Source organism: Olea europaea, chromosome 10 (genome assembly GCF_002742605.1).
Source record: "Olea europaea var. sylvestris chromosome 10, O_europaea_v1, whole genome shotgun sequence".
NCBI classification, from domain to species: Eukaryota; Viridiplantae; Streptophyta; class Magnoliopsida; order Lamiales; family Oleaceae; genus Olea; species Olea europaea.
Genome location: NC_036246.1, coordinates 15,794,714 through 15,810,906, shown reverse-complemented (window position 1 = coordinate 15,810,906; position 16,193 = coordinate 15,794,714). Strand labels below are relative to the sequence as shown.

At 33.8% G+C, this 16,193-nt stretch overlaps 2 protein-coding genes across 2 annotated transcripts; one reads left to right on the top strand and one right to left on the bottom strand.

Moving 5' to 3' along the window:
* Positions 1-7,694: 7,694 nt before the first annotated feature.
* LOC111400339 lies at positions 7,695-8,063 on the bottom strand. Its single transcript, XM_023027753.1, has one exon. The coding sequence runs from the start codon at positions 8,061-8,063 to the stop codon at positions 7,695-7,697; it is 369 nt and encodes a 122-aa protein (XP_022883521.1).
* A 4,249-nt stretch (positions 8,064-12,312) lies between these two features.
* On the top strand, positions 12,313-15,727 carry LOC111401367 (receptor protein-tyrosine kinase CEPR1-like). Its single transcript, XM_023029070.1, has 2 exons — positions 12,313-15,002; positions 15,148-15,727. The coding sequence occupies exons 1-2, from the start codon at positions 12,497-12,499 to the stop codon at positions 15,522-15,524; spliced, it is 2,883 nt and encodes a 960-aa protein (XP_022884838.1). The 5' UTR covers positions 12,313-12,496; the 3' UTR covers positions 15,525-15,727.
* Positions 15,728-16,193: the final 466 nt, after the last annotated feature.

Below are 16,193 nucleotides of genomic sequence, written 5' to 3'. Positions count from 1 at the left end.
GTGACGTGGTCAATAGATCCCAACTTCATTAACGTTAACGTAGCCTGCTCTTTTACATATGAACAAACCATTAATTGCACGTGACTTCTCCAATGATGGGGAATATAGTCGCAAGCACTCCGATAATCAAGTCAATCAACAATAGTAGTGTATTGGATGTGGAACATGCTTGAGACGTGAGCTACTTAGATGTTCAGGCACTAGGGGTAGTGTATCAATATGTAAAACTAGAGAACAATATTTGCCCCTATTTGATGGTCGTTATTGTGTAAAAATGACATTTTGAATAGTGACTTTTTAGATAATGTGTAGTTAAAAAATAAAGAAAAGTTTTTGGTTTACGTCCAAAATATTATATTGATTGAATGTATGGTTAAAACTAAGTATGAGAAATAAATTTTTTTGTTTTAAAGGGAATCAAACACGGACTTATAGTTGAGTGTATAAAACTTTTATACCTTCAAATATCACCAAGTGTGAGTTTTAGAGTGAGAGGAGGAAGTTTTATTGTTGGATCAAGAGATTGGTGGTCTCATCCTGACTGTCCATTAAACAATTTTTACATTTTGAGAGACAACATTAACTTAATTAAAGTTCGATAATTTAATTGAGTCAAATTTAATTTTGGCGATCTTCTTGATATTTGGAAAATTGGCGAAATTGGTCACAAACCATTGTCCATCTTCCATTTTTTTGGTCGAAACCTTTCAATCTTCATGCAAATGGTTCAAAATATTAACATTCTTGGCACAATTGATCGTTTAGAATGACTATTGTTTGGTAGTATTTAGACTCAAATATGCGGAATTAAAACAATTAACAATAAAAAGTAACAAGTAATTAAAACCTAAGGAACAAAAATAAAAATGTAAAATTAAAAGCAATAAAATAAATAACACCAAGAATTGATGATGAAGGAAAACTCCTTGAAGAACTCTTTACATAAATCAAAAACCTCCATGCAAATTTTGGCAAAATGATCCACTAGAAAAGTTTACTTACATTTGGCCCAAAACTACACCGAAGAACCTCTTTGATTGTACGACCTACGCTTTCTAGAAATCTAAACTATTTTCTCTCCATTGGATCACCAAGAACGAACTCGTTCCCAAGTTTTGGAACTCCAAGCGCCACTTCTCCAACTTCAGAACTTGAAGGTTTACAAGTGAAGGTAAATTTTTTTGGTGTTTGATCTTTAGATCTTTTGTGTTTTGATCTGTAGTTGAAGCAGGAAAATATTGGAATATGTAATTGATCTTCAAAGGATAATTTCTTGACTAAAATATAAAACTCAACCAATAACAAAGAATATTTGAGAAAATATATGAAACAATGATCTTAGGGTTGAATCAAGAAATCTTTTAGAATATGTGTTTGATCTTCAAAAAATGATTTCTTGTATGAAAATAATGTTCAAGTACACCTTGGGATGAGATATGACAGGGGTATATATATAATATGAAGTGTCTGAAGTTGTTTGAGATTGTAAAAAGGCTAAAAATCTTGATTTAGGGGTTTTACCACGTATCACAGCCACTCAAGCGCTGGAGCGAGCTCTCTATGAGTATCCATCAGTATCTTCATCATATCTTTTTCTATAATATTGGATTGGGGTTATTCAAAGTGTGTTAAAAAGCTTACGAAAAAGCTACAATTCTTCTAATAGTAGCATTTTTCACATTTGAATTTTTTTTATGTAAAAAAATGTATTGTAACCTGTGACTGAGAATTTGGAGCATGACTCATACGATACTGACACTGATTTTACTTTTAATTACATTTCATTGATCATATGTAGTCTTCTTGGGTATCTTTGAGCTCTTTGACTTCTTCAAAACCTATATTATCAATCCATTGACTCTTTTACTTTAATTACAAGTCCATTACTTTAATTTTGTCCTATTACTTTAATTTTGCCTAAGGAATAGTCAATTACAAATAGAGACCCCATTCGAAAATATCGTTAACTTTAACACTTGGACTACGCATTCTTTTAAGGATAAATTACATTGTAGTCCCAATTTTGACAAAAGTAGAAATGTGCCTTAAATAATTTTTTGTCTTAGTTTCATCCTTAAACTTTGAGAAATGACAAATGCAGTGTCTCCTACCAATGAATTTGAGAAATTTAGTTGACAAATGATTCAACCCATAAATTAAATCAATCTAACTATACAAGTCTATAAAAACAAAATAATAATAATAATAATAATCATCATCATCATCATCAAAACTTAATCAGTGTCTTCACTCACCTCTAATTGATCAAGCAAAATTTGCAAATGTACGGGATCGTAGACAAGTAATATGTGATGAGTTAAAGTATTCTCACATGAGAATTAAATTTCAATTCAAGTGTACTAGTTTTATATGGAATTCGAATTATGTATTTGGTATTATTCTACGAAACATGTAAATGCACTTGTTCGTATAAATGAGTGGGTGTGTGTTGAATTTTCGAATCCGTATATCGTTATCTATTACTATTCTTAACACTTTACTTAAGTTTTTTATGTATTTTTTGATGATCGATAATCCTATGATTTTTAAATTTATTTTCTAAAATAAATCAAATCTATTCTAGACACGATTAAGTCCTATTCTTATTTCGAATGAGTAAAGTGCTTTCAATTTCACAATTATCTAGATGACTGCATACACATTATATATTTTTCCTAACATCTATTGCATGTATATTAACATTACGGTATTCTAAACTTAATTATCTAATTATTTAATCTATCCCGAAGTAACTAATTATCTAATTAATGGCCAAGCAATCAAATAATGAAACGAGAATGCAATATTAATCAAGAAAAACAAGAATTATTAAACAACTTGTCTTGAAATAAATAAATAAGCAAAATGATTCACTTTCTACCAATACAAACAAGGATCTAGCCTAACATGATTTTATATAGATTACAAAAAGAAAAATGAATAGATGTCACCCAAACATGAATGAATGTAAGATATCTTGATTTTCAATTTTTCAAGCTTGGAATTTTCAAGTTCTTAATGTAATTGGCCTTCAATTCCTTGTTAGGTTGATCTTCTCTCCAAAAAGATATAAATTCGCCTCTTGTTCTTGATGAATTTTATAATATGGATGTATATTAAGAGGCTAGAGAGATCTCTAATGTGTAGTCCTTGTACTTGTAGTCAGTAATAGGCTAGTCTGACGAAATTCACTCTATGCGTGCGCTACGACTTCCTGGCATGTGCCTCATTGATGAATTCTGCTCTTGAGTTTCGAAAAATGGTCGACATGCACGCGCCACCTAAAATTTTGAATTTTGACATTTTAGTTCCCTAACTTTCATCCTTCGTTCAATTGAGTTATTTTCTCATGCAATTTTTATCGTTTGAATTCTAATTTCTTCCAATTGATCTCATATAGTTTTTAGTCAACATTTTTTGGTCCGAATTAACTATTGAGAACTTACAATTTGGTCTCCAAACTTTGAATTTCCTTCATTTTTGCCCTTTTCTCTTCTTTTGTTCACTTCCATCAATTTGCATCAAATTTTACCTGACAAACAAAATCAACACACAATTAAGCTATAATTATTTCAAATTCATAATAATTTATCTTATTTAACAACTCAAATATGTGTACTAAATACACTTATGCACTCCATCTCATCTCCACCACCACACCACCACATTCCACACCATCACCACCCCTTCACTACGAATTTAGGGGTATATTCTCAGTCAACTAGGGGAGAAATCCCTCCTCTCCGAATTTTGCAAAAACGGAGGATGGGGAGATCCTTACCCTTTTATTTTGAATTTAGGGTTCCTCCTAAATTCATATAATCAGGTGGTGATGGTTGGGTGAATGATGTTTGGCATGGGTGGTGGCTGCTTTTATTGGGTTGGTTGAAAGGAGATAAATTTTTTGTTTTTGCTTTGTATTTTGATTAATCATTTTTTTAAATAATGATAAACTTGTCTTTTTATAAAATATTAATAAGAGTGACTTATGTTCTTGTGAAACCCAAAAGCGTAAGGAATCGTTGACAAGTAATAATAAAGTGAGTTGTGAGTTATCATCCCACGAGAAATAATGTTTTAATCTAGTTCACTAGTTACTATTAAATTCAATGTTCGTGACACACAAGATGCGATTCTGTTGTTATTTAAATTAATTCTAAACTAAAGAAGCAATAAAATATGTTTTGTCAAATATGTGAATGATTGCATTGGATTTTGAATTCTCTTATTATCATTTATTTTAATTCTTGATTCGTAATATAGTTATATGCGCCTCTACATCTAGCATTGGGTAGACCTCATACAATAACTACCCTAGCTCAATTTCATGCTTTCATGACAATCGATAACACTGGTATATTTAATTCTCTTTTACAAGACAAATTAAGTCTATTTTAATTAGGATCTGATCCTATACATAGTTTGAATTCATATGACCAAAATACATTAAATTACAGGTCATCTACATGATTACATATGTGGTAAAGATTATTCCTAATTATATCTACATATGTTAATTTTTTCGCATTCTAAACTTATTGTGAATCTTTCAATACTACAATAAGCAACTAATTATTTAATTGATGGCCAATCAATTAAACAATCCAATGGGTATGCAAAATCATTCAAGAAATAACTAAACTAATAGTCTTAAATCAAAACAAATATGCAATAGGGTTCAGCATTCATCAAATACAATAGAAAAACTAACCTAGCATTCTAAAGATTAAATTATACAAGAAATATTGGAAAAATATCGCCCAGAAAGAAGAAATAATGAAGAAAGTGGCTAAATCCAATTTCTAGCCTTAAATCTTGAAAATGGATAAATATTCTTCAATAAACTTGCTCAATCCGTCCTGATCTTGATGCTTAGCCTCGATCTTTGCCTCCAAAATACGTAGAATATATAACTTTTAGGTCAAAAAGGAAGTTCCTTTATGTTTTGGGCGTGTTTAGGTATATATATAAGATGTCAAGATATTGTTTCTGTGTATAGTTTTATCAGAATAAGAAAACTGACCCGTCATAGAAAATTTGGCCCGTGTCGTGTGCCATATAATTCATTGTGTGTGCACCAGTCAATAATTTTTCTCTCGATAAATGCATATCAAGGTCTTGTGTGTGGGGGAAAATGCCAGTGCATTTTGCGATGTTGTCCCTAGACAGCTTTTGGTAATTTGTTTGTAATTTTCTTTTTTGAACTTCGATTGAGTTCATTCAAAGTGAATTAAAAAGATAATTCAAAGAACTACAGTTCTTTAAGATGTGAAAATTTTCCAATTCAAACGTTTCCTATCTGAAAAATGGGTCTTAAATTGAGGCTAAAAATCCAGAGCATAACTTCTTCGACTGGAAATTGATTTGTGAAAATGCTTTAACTCTATTTAATTCATTTTCACCTTCAATTGCATCCAAATGATGTCATATGATCTTCAATCATTGTTTTGTGGTTTGAATCAACTATTGAATATTTACATTTTGATCCCTAAACTTTGAAATTCCTTCGTCTACATACATTTTTCATTTCTTTTTTCCAAATCCACAAGTTTGCATTGACTCAACCTAACAAACATAATTAACGCAAAATTAGGCTATAACTCATTCAAATCACTAATAAATACTCTAATCTAATGGCCTAGATAAGTGTATAAAATACACTTATCAAATACCCCCAAATTTGAATATTTGTTTGTTCTCAAACAAAATTATAATCTAACTTAAACAAAAATTTTGAACACGTATGGTTAGATAATTTGCCTTAGGTCTTAGGACTGGCATATATGTAATAAGACTATGAACTGTTACAAAATCAAAATGCTAAAATTAATTCCTACATAACCAAAGCAAAACTGACGTGTGCGTGTGAAAATTCATGTCAATCATCATAAATTTATAAAGTGATTCGAATCCTAACCCTTAATAGTCAAATTTATCATTTCTCCTCTCATGAGATTCACACCCCCAAACTTATGTATTTAACTCTCTTCCAATGTGTGATCTAAAGTTGAATTTATATACTATTCCTCACACTCTCTAACTTGGTTAGATCTTACTAATTGCAGTTCAAGATATCAACAAATAAGGATTCTCATTATTTTTTATTGCTTTGACCTTTAAGAATTAACTAGGCTAGTAATCCCTTGTTAAAAGTTTTATTTCTCTAACAAGTGTTTGGGATTTAATCAAGGTATGTAATAAATTTTTTTTCCTTTTTATATATATTTTTTTCTTTTTCACATCTTATGTGTGGACTTTCTTTATTAAGCTTTCTAAATGATCCATGTAGCGAGCTTTTAGCCGATGACTCTCAAGTCATATGACTTTAAGACACCAAATTTTTAGATAGCTTTATAAGCTTAATTACTCGAATCATAAAGGCTACAAAGTGACGCTTCACAATAAGACAAATTTTTTTTTTCATTTTTCTACGCAATAATTAGTGCAATGCCCCTTATTAAATACATATTCTCAAAAATTAATCTCTAATTTAAGATTTTCACCTAATTTTCATCTTATTGGCCTTAGACAATCTACACAAAATTTAACACACATGAAATTCACATTTATCTCAATGTTTTCCTACAACAGTTCAATCACTCCCAAACTATTTTAAATTTGGTTTAATAATGTATAATTTAGTGGTTGTTTGGATTTAATAAATGAGGTTCACTATATTTTTCTTTTTCAACCTATTCAAATTTTGAATCAAATTATTCCTTCATGATGCAAAACATAATTTGTGCTCCAAAAATATCAAGTTTTACATGAATGCTTATAAATCAACCCTAGCATGTAACTTTTTCACAACTCGTAGCCTGACATATGGTTCCAATTATATACATCATAGTAGGCAAATTTACCTAACTCACACAAGCACACACAAAAATAAGCTGAGAATAATTTTTTTTTTTTAATTTTCAATTTTTTTACACTCGAATTTGCATGCATACCAGTACAAACTCAATGTTTTTTCACCCCCAAACTTATAATAGACATTACCCTCAATGTCTTGAATTTTAAGTCCACATATAAGGGATGGGGAAGAAAAAGAAAAGAATAGACCCCTGATATGTGCATAAAATTCAATGGCTAGTTTGTCTTATTGCTCTCGTTGTCTCCTTTGTCAATTAAGTGTTCCAGGATGTCATGTTCCTGGACAATGCAATTAAATAGTATATTAAAAATCAAGCACTTGGAACACGTGTTACTCAGCTCAAACATCTAATAAACCAACTAAGTCTCAAGGACCTAAGGGAAAATGAGAAATATATGATGAGTTCCTAATGATTAATTAAAAACCACTCTAAATTATCCCAAGTCTAGAAAGCATTATAAATAAAAGGGATAGAAATATTGGGTTGCCTCTTAGCAAGTGCTTGTTTAAAATCCTGACCTTGACTCCTATTAATTTTAGGGTTTTTATGGTAGCTTAAAAAGAGAATTTTCAACCCTATGCTTTATGCACTTCCTTCTTTTATCTTTCATCCTTCACATAATCAAGTTTTTATTGTTGTCCCTACCATCAATTTCTCCTTCATTTGGCATGTCTTTGTAACTTTCCCAATGATCCATTTGTTGGCAATCCTCAAAGTATGAGGGTTGCTTTTGTAACCATATGCTTGTTGGCAATCCTCAAAATCCAGCAAGGCTCGACTTCTAGACAAAAATGGTCGTCTTAGGATTATTGGCATCTAATATGCCTCTTCTATGTCCAAGATGATGAAGTCGGCTGGAAAAATGAACTCCCCCACCTTGATAAGCATGTCTTCGACTATTCTGTAGGGGTGTTTCAGTGAACGATCCGCCAGTTGAAGGATTATAGACACTGCCTTAGGATCTCCTAATCTCAGTTTCCTGTAAATAGGCAAGGGAATTAAATTAATATTTGCCCTTGGATCAATTAAACAATTTATGTCGTGTAAATTTCCTATGGAGCAAGATAGAGTAAAACTCCCTGGATCTTTAAGATTGGGAGGAATCCTGTTCTGAATGATCACACTGCACTCCTCAGATAAAGTTATTGTTTCATACTCGGGTAGTTTCCTCTTCTTAGTCAACATCTCTTTCAGAAATTTGGAATAGTTTGAAATTTGAAGGATTGCATCAATAAAAGGGATGTTGACATGCAGCTTTTCAAGAATTTCTAGGAACTTTGTGAACTGCTTCTCCAACTTGCTATTTTTCAGCCTTTGAGGAAATTGGATTGGGTGTACAAGTGCTTTGATAAGAGCTTTTACCTCCACTTGTAGACTGTCCAAATAAATTTGCTGATCCTTTTATATTGATTCTTCGAAATACTCCACTTGTTCTTTACCCTTCGTAGTTACCTAAGTACACTCAGTTTCGTTCCTTCTTATAGTAATATTCGGTAGCTAAACCCCACTTTTAATAGTGATGACTTGAACTTGCTGCATTGTTTGCTGCCTTCGCAGTCTCTAAGAGAATGGAATGGGTGGCACATAAGCCTTGACCGCGGCAACAGGAGTGAATGATGGTGGCTCTTTGATCTCAGAGTTCACCGCCTTAATTGCTAGTACCTGCTTTTGTGGATTTTTCTCTATGTCGCTAGGCAAGTCACTCTGTGGTCTATTGTCTAATCAGCTGCTATATGTCCCACTTGATTTTCTAAGTTATGTAGAGAGGCTTGCTGATTCTATATCACTGTCTTAGTCTTAGTAATGTACTTTATAAGTAGATCTTCCAAAGATTGCCTCTTTTTTTCTTGTTGCTGAATCGCTGGTGGATTAGCCCTTATCTGATTTACCTGATCAGAATTATCTACCCACGCATAGTTAGGATGCTTGTTCAAACTGAGATAGCAGTTGTATGGATAAGGTCCATTTAGCCTTTGATAGTTTTGGGCATAATTGACCTCTGCTGGTAGTTCATATGAGTAGAGGCTAAAAAGCAGCTTATAGTGATGTCATGTGTCCCATAACCTGCACAAACTAGAGTTGGATGATGTACCATGTGTACAGATTGAATTAAAGTGTTAAGTTTTTTCATTATTTCTTCTATTTGTGTTGCTAAAGCTGTCACTGAGTCTTTATTATGCATTCTAGCTACCTACCTCGGAACCTCCCTATCTATTGGCCAGTTGGCCTGATTCTCTGCAATCCTTTCAAATAGATCATATGCTTCATCTACCTCATTGGTCAAAATCGATCCGCCCACTGAATCATCTGCAATATTAAGGAATTCAGAGCGCAATTCATTGTAGAAGAGATATATTTGCACTAGTTTAGGAATGTCAAGATTTGGACACTTCCTAAATGCGCTTTTGAACCTGTCCCATGTTTTTGGATATGTCTCAAAGTCACTCTACTTGAAAAGATATACTTTGTTTCTGATTTGATGGACTCGAGATGGTAGGAAGAATTTCATGATAAATTTTTGTACCATGTCATTCCATGATACAATGCTCCCAAGAGGTTGTGACGTCATCCATTTTTTCGCACTCTCCTTCAAAGTGTAAGAAAATAGATGCATTCAAAATGCATCCCGTGACATCCCCTCATGGCTAATTACGTCACATAACATAGTAAAAGCTTGAATGTGTTTGTGTGGATTTTCCATAGCTTTCTCGCTGAACATCAATCTTGATGATTTTGAAAGTGTTTATGACATCTGGTGTGGAAGTTAGCTTGTCCAAAGGGCGGATAGATAATCGGAGTTTGAATCGGTGCTAGCAAAAGATTCACATAATTCCCAACCAATAGAAGCTGAGCCGGAGGTAGTTGCTGAATCAAAAGTGCTTTATTCTGTCATGCAGCCTGAATCTGATTCTGATTCTCAACCATTACCCTTACTCTTCTATGTTCTCTTCGGAGTTACTTGAAGGTCCTTTCGATCTCAAGATTTGTTGGGAGAATCTCGATTTCGTCAAGATCTTGCATAAAATGGTGGAAACCTGTGAAAATTAAAAATAAGATAAGATCAGATATCTCAATTAAAGTCTAAAAAAAACAAAAAGAAAAAAAACCAAATTTAGTATTAACTACTAAATAAAATTAAATCCGTTATTCCCTGACAACGGCTCCAAAAACTTGTCCCCGTGAAATCTACAAGCTTACGGGATCGCTGACAAATAAGAATGAAGTGAGTTATAAGTTGTCGTCCCACGATGAATAATGTTTTATGGGACAATGAATAATGTTTTATTATAGTTCACTAGTTATTACTAAATTCGATGTTTGTGACACACAAAATGTGATTCTGTTGTTATTTAACTAAGGAAACAATAAAAAATGTTTTGTCAAATATGTGAATGATTATATTGGATTTTAAATACCCCTATTCTCATTTATTTTAATTCTTCATTCGTAATATAGCTAATTTCATGCCTTCATGACAATCGATAACATTGGTGTATTTAATTCTCTTCTCCAAGACAAATTAAGTCTATTTTAATCATGACCTAATCATATTCCTAGTCCGAATTCATATGACCAAACTGCATTAAATTACAGTTTATCTATGTGATGGCATATGTGATAAAGATTATTTCTAATTTTATCTACATATATTAATTTTGCTGCGTTCTAAACTTATTGTGGGTTTCCCAACATTAGAACAAGCAACTAATTATTCAATTGGTGGCCAATCAATTAAATAATACAATGGGTATGCAAAATCAATCAAGAAATCAAGAAATAACTAAATTAATAGTCTTAAATCAAAACAAATATGCAATAAGGTTCATCATTCATCCAATACAATAGAAAAATTAGCCTAGCATTCTAATGATTAAATTATACAAGAAATATATTTCACCAGAAAGAAGAAATAATGAAGAAAGTGGCAAAATTCAATTTCTTGACTTGAATCTTGAAAATTGATGAATATTTTTCAATAAACTTGCACAATCCGTCTTGATCTTGAAGCTTAGCCTCGTTCTTCGCCTCCAAAATACATAGAATATATGATTTTTAGGTCAAAAGGGAGGTTCCCTTACGTTTTGAGCATGTTTAAGTATGTAGAGAATGTCAATATATTGTTTCCATGTAGAATTTTATTAAAATAAGGAAACTGGCCCGTCACAGAAAATTTGGCCCATGCTCATGCACTATATAATTCATTATGCGCTCACCAGTTAATAATTTTGCTCTCAGTAAATGCATATCAAGGTCTCGCGAGAGCGGGAAAAAATGCTTGTTAGCGCGTGCCGTTCCCCGATGTTGTCCCTAGACAGCTTTTAATAGTTTAGTCATAACTTTCTTTTCTGAACTCTGATTGAGGTGATTCAAAATGCATTGGAAAGTTAACTCAAAGAGTTATAATTTTTTCAAATATACAAATTTTCCAATTCAAATGTTTTCTATACGAAAAATAGATCTCAAATTAAGGCTAAAAATCTAAAGCATAACTTCTTTGGTTAGAAATTGATTTGTGAAAATGCTTCAATTCTATTTAATTCCTTTGACCTTCAATTGCATCAAAATGATGTCATATGATCTTCAGTCATTGTTTTGTGGTCCGAATTAACTATTGGATGTTTACACTTTGATCCCCAAACTTTGAAATTCCTTCATTTTCGTACATTTTTCATTCCTTTCTTCCAAATCCACAAATTTACATTGACTTCAACCTATCAAACATAATCAACAAAAATTGGGCTATAACTCATTCAAATTACTAACAAATACTTTAATCTAATGGCCTAGATATGTGTATAACACTTATCAACTTACTTTTAATCTCTTATAGGCTGGATACAAATATGGACAAGAAATTGGTTAGGAAGAGAATTGCCACTTTCGTCAAAGTTGGTACTATGTTCCAAATCAACCTCTAGCCCTTGTTTGAGCCCCATTTTTTTCTATCAAAATACATTCTTTAATAATGATTTAACACTATTTCAACTACATATTTTTCAATAAAATATTATTACGCACAATTTCAAAACTTTTCCTTATTTTTAACCACACATTTTTCATCATAACACTATTTTAAAATGTATTTTTTGAGGAAAATGAACATCAAACAACCCCTTAATAAGAAGTGTACTCCCCACTCCACTTCATAGTCTTGTTGGACGGAATTCATCCAAAAAGACCAATTGTTCCAAAAATCCAAAATTTGGAACCATTTGCACCAAGATTAAAAGGCTTGTACCCAAAATGCAAGATATGCAAAGGTTTGAAACCATTTGTGCAATTTCCCTTGATATTTCGCTCAAGGTCAGTGAGCGAGGACGAATTTTACAGTTGACATTATTCTGCGACCGTGTGAGTGGGAGTATAAACACTAAAGCTTCTTTATGCCAATATGCACATCACCATCTCACTAGGAACACCACTGCAAGAATCTCCCTTTTTAATCATCAAGGCTTTCTACTGGTTACTACAGAACCCAATGTTCCCAGCAAATAATCCAATTATATATTTCTTCAATTCATCCTTCTCCTTTGAACCAACCAAAATAACTACCATTTTTCTCTTCCTCTCCCTATCCTTCACCTTCATAATTGAGTGATATTCTCAAGTAGTCTAAAATGACTCTTGAATCATCTAGGATGGCGTTTCAACGTGTTTTTTTCGTTCTTTCGGTTCTTTTAGTCGTATTATCTGCGTTCAGCTCGTGCCGGGCAACCACAACTAGCCAATCTGAATTCTTGACTCTTATGAAGAAGTCACTCTCAGGGTACTCTTTGATCATTTGGGATGTCAACAAAGGATTTTCCTATTGCAATTACACTGGAATTGGCTGTGATGATCAAGGAAACATTGTTCAGATTGACATCTCTGGATGGTCTCTTTCTGGCAACTTTCCTGAGCAAGTATGCTCTTATTTGCCTAAACTACGCGTTCTTCGCCTAGGCCACAATAACTTCCATGGCGGATTCCCCCGCGGCATCACCAACTGTACTCTCATGGAAGAACTGAACATGACACGTGTATATTTCACTGGAAAGTTACCAGATTTGTCCCCTTTGAAATCCTTGAGGGTACTTGATCTTTCATATAATCACTTCACAGGTGAGTTCCCTTTGTCAGTCACCAATCTTACTGATCTTGAGGTCTTGAATTTCAATGAAAATGGCGGTTTAGATTTATGGTATCTGCCGGAGAATATTTCCAGGCTGACAAAACTTGAGTCGATGATATTGACAACATGCATGCTGCAAGGCGAAATTCCAGCCTCAGTAGGAAATATGACTTCTCTGATTGATCTTGAATTGAGTGGAAATTACCTATCCGGCCGAATTCCGAAAGGACTCGGCCGGCTGAAGAATTTGCGGCAGCTTGAGCTCTACTATAACAAACTTGAAGGAGAAATACCTGAGGAACTCGGAAATCTCACTGCACTCGTAGACTTAGACATGTCTGTCAATAAGTTAAAAGGCGAAATTCCACACTCCATTTTCCTCCTTCCCAATCTTCAATTCTTGCAGTTTTACAACAACAGTCTTTCGGGAGAAATTCCAGTCACTATCACAAACTCGACAACTTTGCACACGATATCCCTTTACGACAATTTCTTGACAGGGGAAGTCCCCCAGAGTCTTGGCACGTCGTCAGCCATCATTGGATTGGACTTGTCGGAAAACCAGCTGTCCGGAAATCTGCCAGAGGGTTTGTGCAGTGGTGGCAAACTGATGTATCTCCTTGTCCTACAGAACATGTTTTCTGGAGAACTGCCCGAAAGCTTTTCAAAGTGCGAGTCTCTCATCCGGTTTCGAGTTAGTAATAATAATTTGGAAGGGAAAATACCAGACGGGATTCTAGCTCTTCCTCATGCATCAATTATTGATGTGGGATATAATCAGTTAACAGGCTCTATCCCCTCAATAATCCAAAATGCTAAGAATTTATCGGAGCTGTTCATGCAGGGCAACAGGATTTCTGGTGTTATACCTTCTGAAATCTCTCTAGCAATCAATTTAGTGAAAATTGATCTCAGCAACAATCTCCTGTCTGGTCCAATACCTTCTGAAATTGGCAACCTAAGAAGGCTGAATTTGTTGTTACTGCAAGGTAACAAAATAAACTGTTCCATCCCAGTATCGTTTTCTTCACTTAAATCTCTTAATGTACTTGATCTTTCGAGCAATCTCTTGACGGGGAGTATCCCAGAAAGCCTCTCTGAATTGTTACCTAATTCATTGAACTTTTCGAACAATCTACTTTCTGGTCCCATTCCCCTCTCATTCGCAAAGGGAGGATTGTTAGAAAGTTTTTCAGGCAATCCAGGCCTCTGCACACCTGTTGATCTTGATTCGTCAAACCCAAATTTCACTCATTGTTCACAAGTTTATAACAGAAAGAAAATCAACTGTATTTGGGTGATAGGAATTTCGGTAGGAATTGTTATTGTAGGTATCGTCCTGTTTCTGAAACGATGGTTTAGTAAAGAAAGGAGGATGATGGACCTCAACGATACCTCCTTATGCTCAGTGTACTCGTATGATGTTAAAAATTTCCATCCAATGTATTTTGATCAGCGCGAGATCATTGAATCCCTGGAAGATAAAAATATAGTCGGATATGGAGGATCAGGATCAGTGTACAAAATCGAGTTGAACAATGGAGTTGTTGCTGTTAAGAAGTTGATGAGTCGAAAGTCAAAAGATTCTTCACTGGAGGATCAATTGACTATGGACAAGGAGTTGAAAACGGAAGTTGAAACTCTAGGAAGCATAAGGCACAAGAACATTGTGAAGTTGTATTGTTACTTCTCGAGTTTGGACTGCAGTTTGCTGGTTTATGAGTACATGCCTAATGGAAACCTTTGGGATGCAATTCATAAAGGAAAAATTGTTTTGGATTGGCCTATTCGACATCAGATTGCACTTGGGATAGGGCGGGGATTGGCGTATCTGCACCATGATCTGATGCGACCAATAATTCACAGAGACATCAAGTCGACCAACATCCTACTTGATATCGATTATCAGGCCAAGGTTGCAGACTTCGGAATTGCTAAGGTTTTGCAAGCAAGGGGATCAAAAGATTCTACCACAACTGTTGTTGCAGGGACATATGGTTACTTGGCACCAGGTAGTTCACCTAATACAAATTAGCTTATAATTTATTTTATATGCTTACTAATTTTACTGATTTCCTCTCATTTTGAACTAGTAAGTTTCATAATATACTTTTAGGTTCCATTGTTTCTCTAATTTGGTTTATCCACTTGTGATAGAATACGCATACTCTTCCAAGGCGACAACCAAGTGTGACGTGTACAGTTTCGGGGTTGTACTAATGGAATTAATAACGGGGAAGAAGCCCGTAGAGGCAGAGTTCGGAGAAAACAAGAATATCATATACTGGGTTTTGACCAAAGTGGAGACTAAAGAAGGTACGATGGAGATTTTAGACAAAAGGGTATCTGGATCATTCAAGGACGAGATGATTAAGGTACTCCGTATTGCGATACGTTGCACGTGTCAAATACCAACACTCCGTCCAACAATGAACGAAGTTGTTCAATTGCTTCATGAGGCTGACCCTTGTCGATTTGATTGTTGTAAGTCGCCAAACAAGTCCAAAGAAACACCAAATAAAGTCGTAGATTAACAAGGGAGAACTAGTACTGAACAAATAATCGCTGATTTTGTCCAACAACAGCTAGTGCTTATGGGTTAAAGTCACTTATTAGGCAATAATTCGTAGATTCTATCTCGCTTATATCTTCTTCTTCTTTTCCTTCTCTTTTTCGTTTTGGCATATTGTGAATATACAAGAAATTCGATAAATGTATAAATGCTTTATTACTACGCATAGCATCTATATTTTTCATTGACCCTCAAAGGGAAATAATTCTCTAGCCTTTTTGAAAATATAATTTGTTCTTATCCTCTTTATTTCATGGGTGTAATCCAATTAAAAAGAAGGTTTCAATGAAAAGGAAAATTTGTTAGGTTCTGATTCGAATGCACTTCTTTTTGTGCATGAAAGGGGTTCTTGATTCTACGTTTAAAATTTGAATATGAATTGTGGAGGGTCCTATTTTAGGCTTATTTGATATACTTTGGAAAAAGCAATAAAAATGGGGTTGATGAGCATTTGTCTCCATGCACTTGAGCTGGGGACACTATAAAAGGCAACGGCCCTTCTTTTCATCCAAGTGCATCTTAAGCTAAGCTTTAAAAATTTATTTTTATGGAGAGGTTTTAAAATAAACATTTTTTTTTGTAAAAATAATTTATTTGTTTAACGAGTAACTTTAATATTGTCAAATAAATA

What these genes read in the sequence shown, in the direction of transcription:
- LOC111400339 (XM_023027753.1), bottom strand. Translation starts at nt 8,063, where the DNA reads ATGTTGACTAAGAAGAGGAAACTACCCGAGTATGAAACAATAACTTTA.
- LOC111401367 (XM_023029070.1), top strand. Translation starts at nt 12,497, where the DNA reads ATGACTCTTGAATCATCTAGGATGGCGTTTCAACGTGTTTTTTTCGTT. An exon ending in ATATGGTTACTTGGCACCAG is followed by an intron (nt 15,003 to 15,147) that starts GTAGTTCACCTA and finishes CACTTGTGATAG; the next exon opens with AATACGCATACTCTTCCAAG.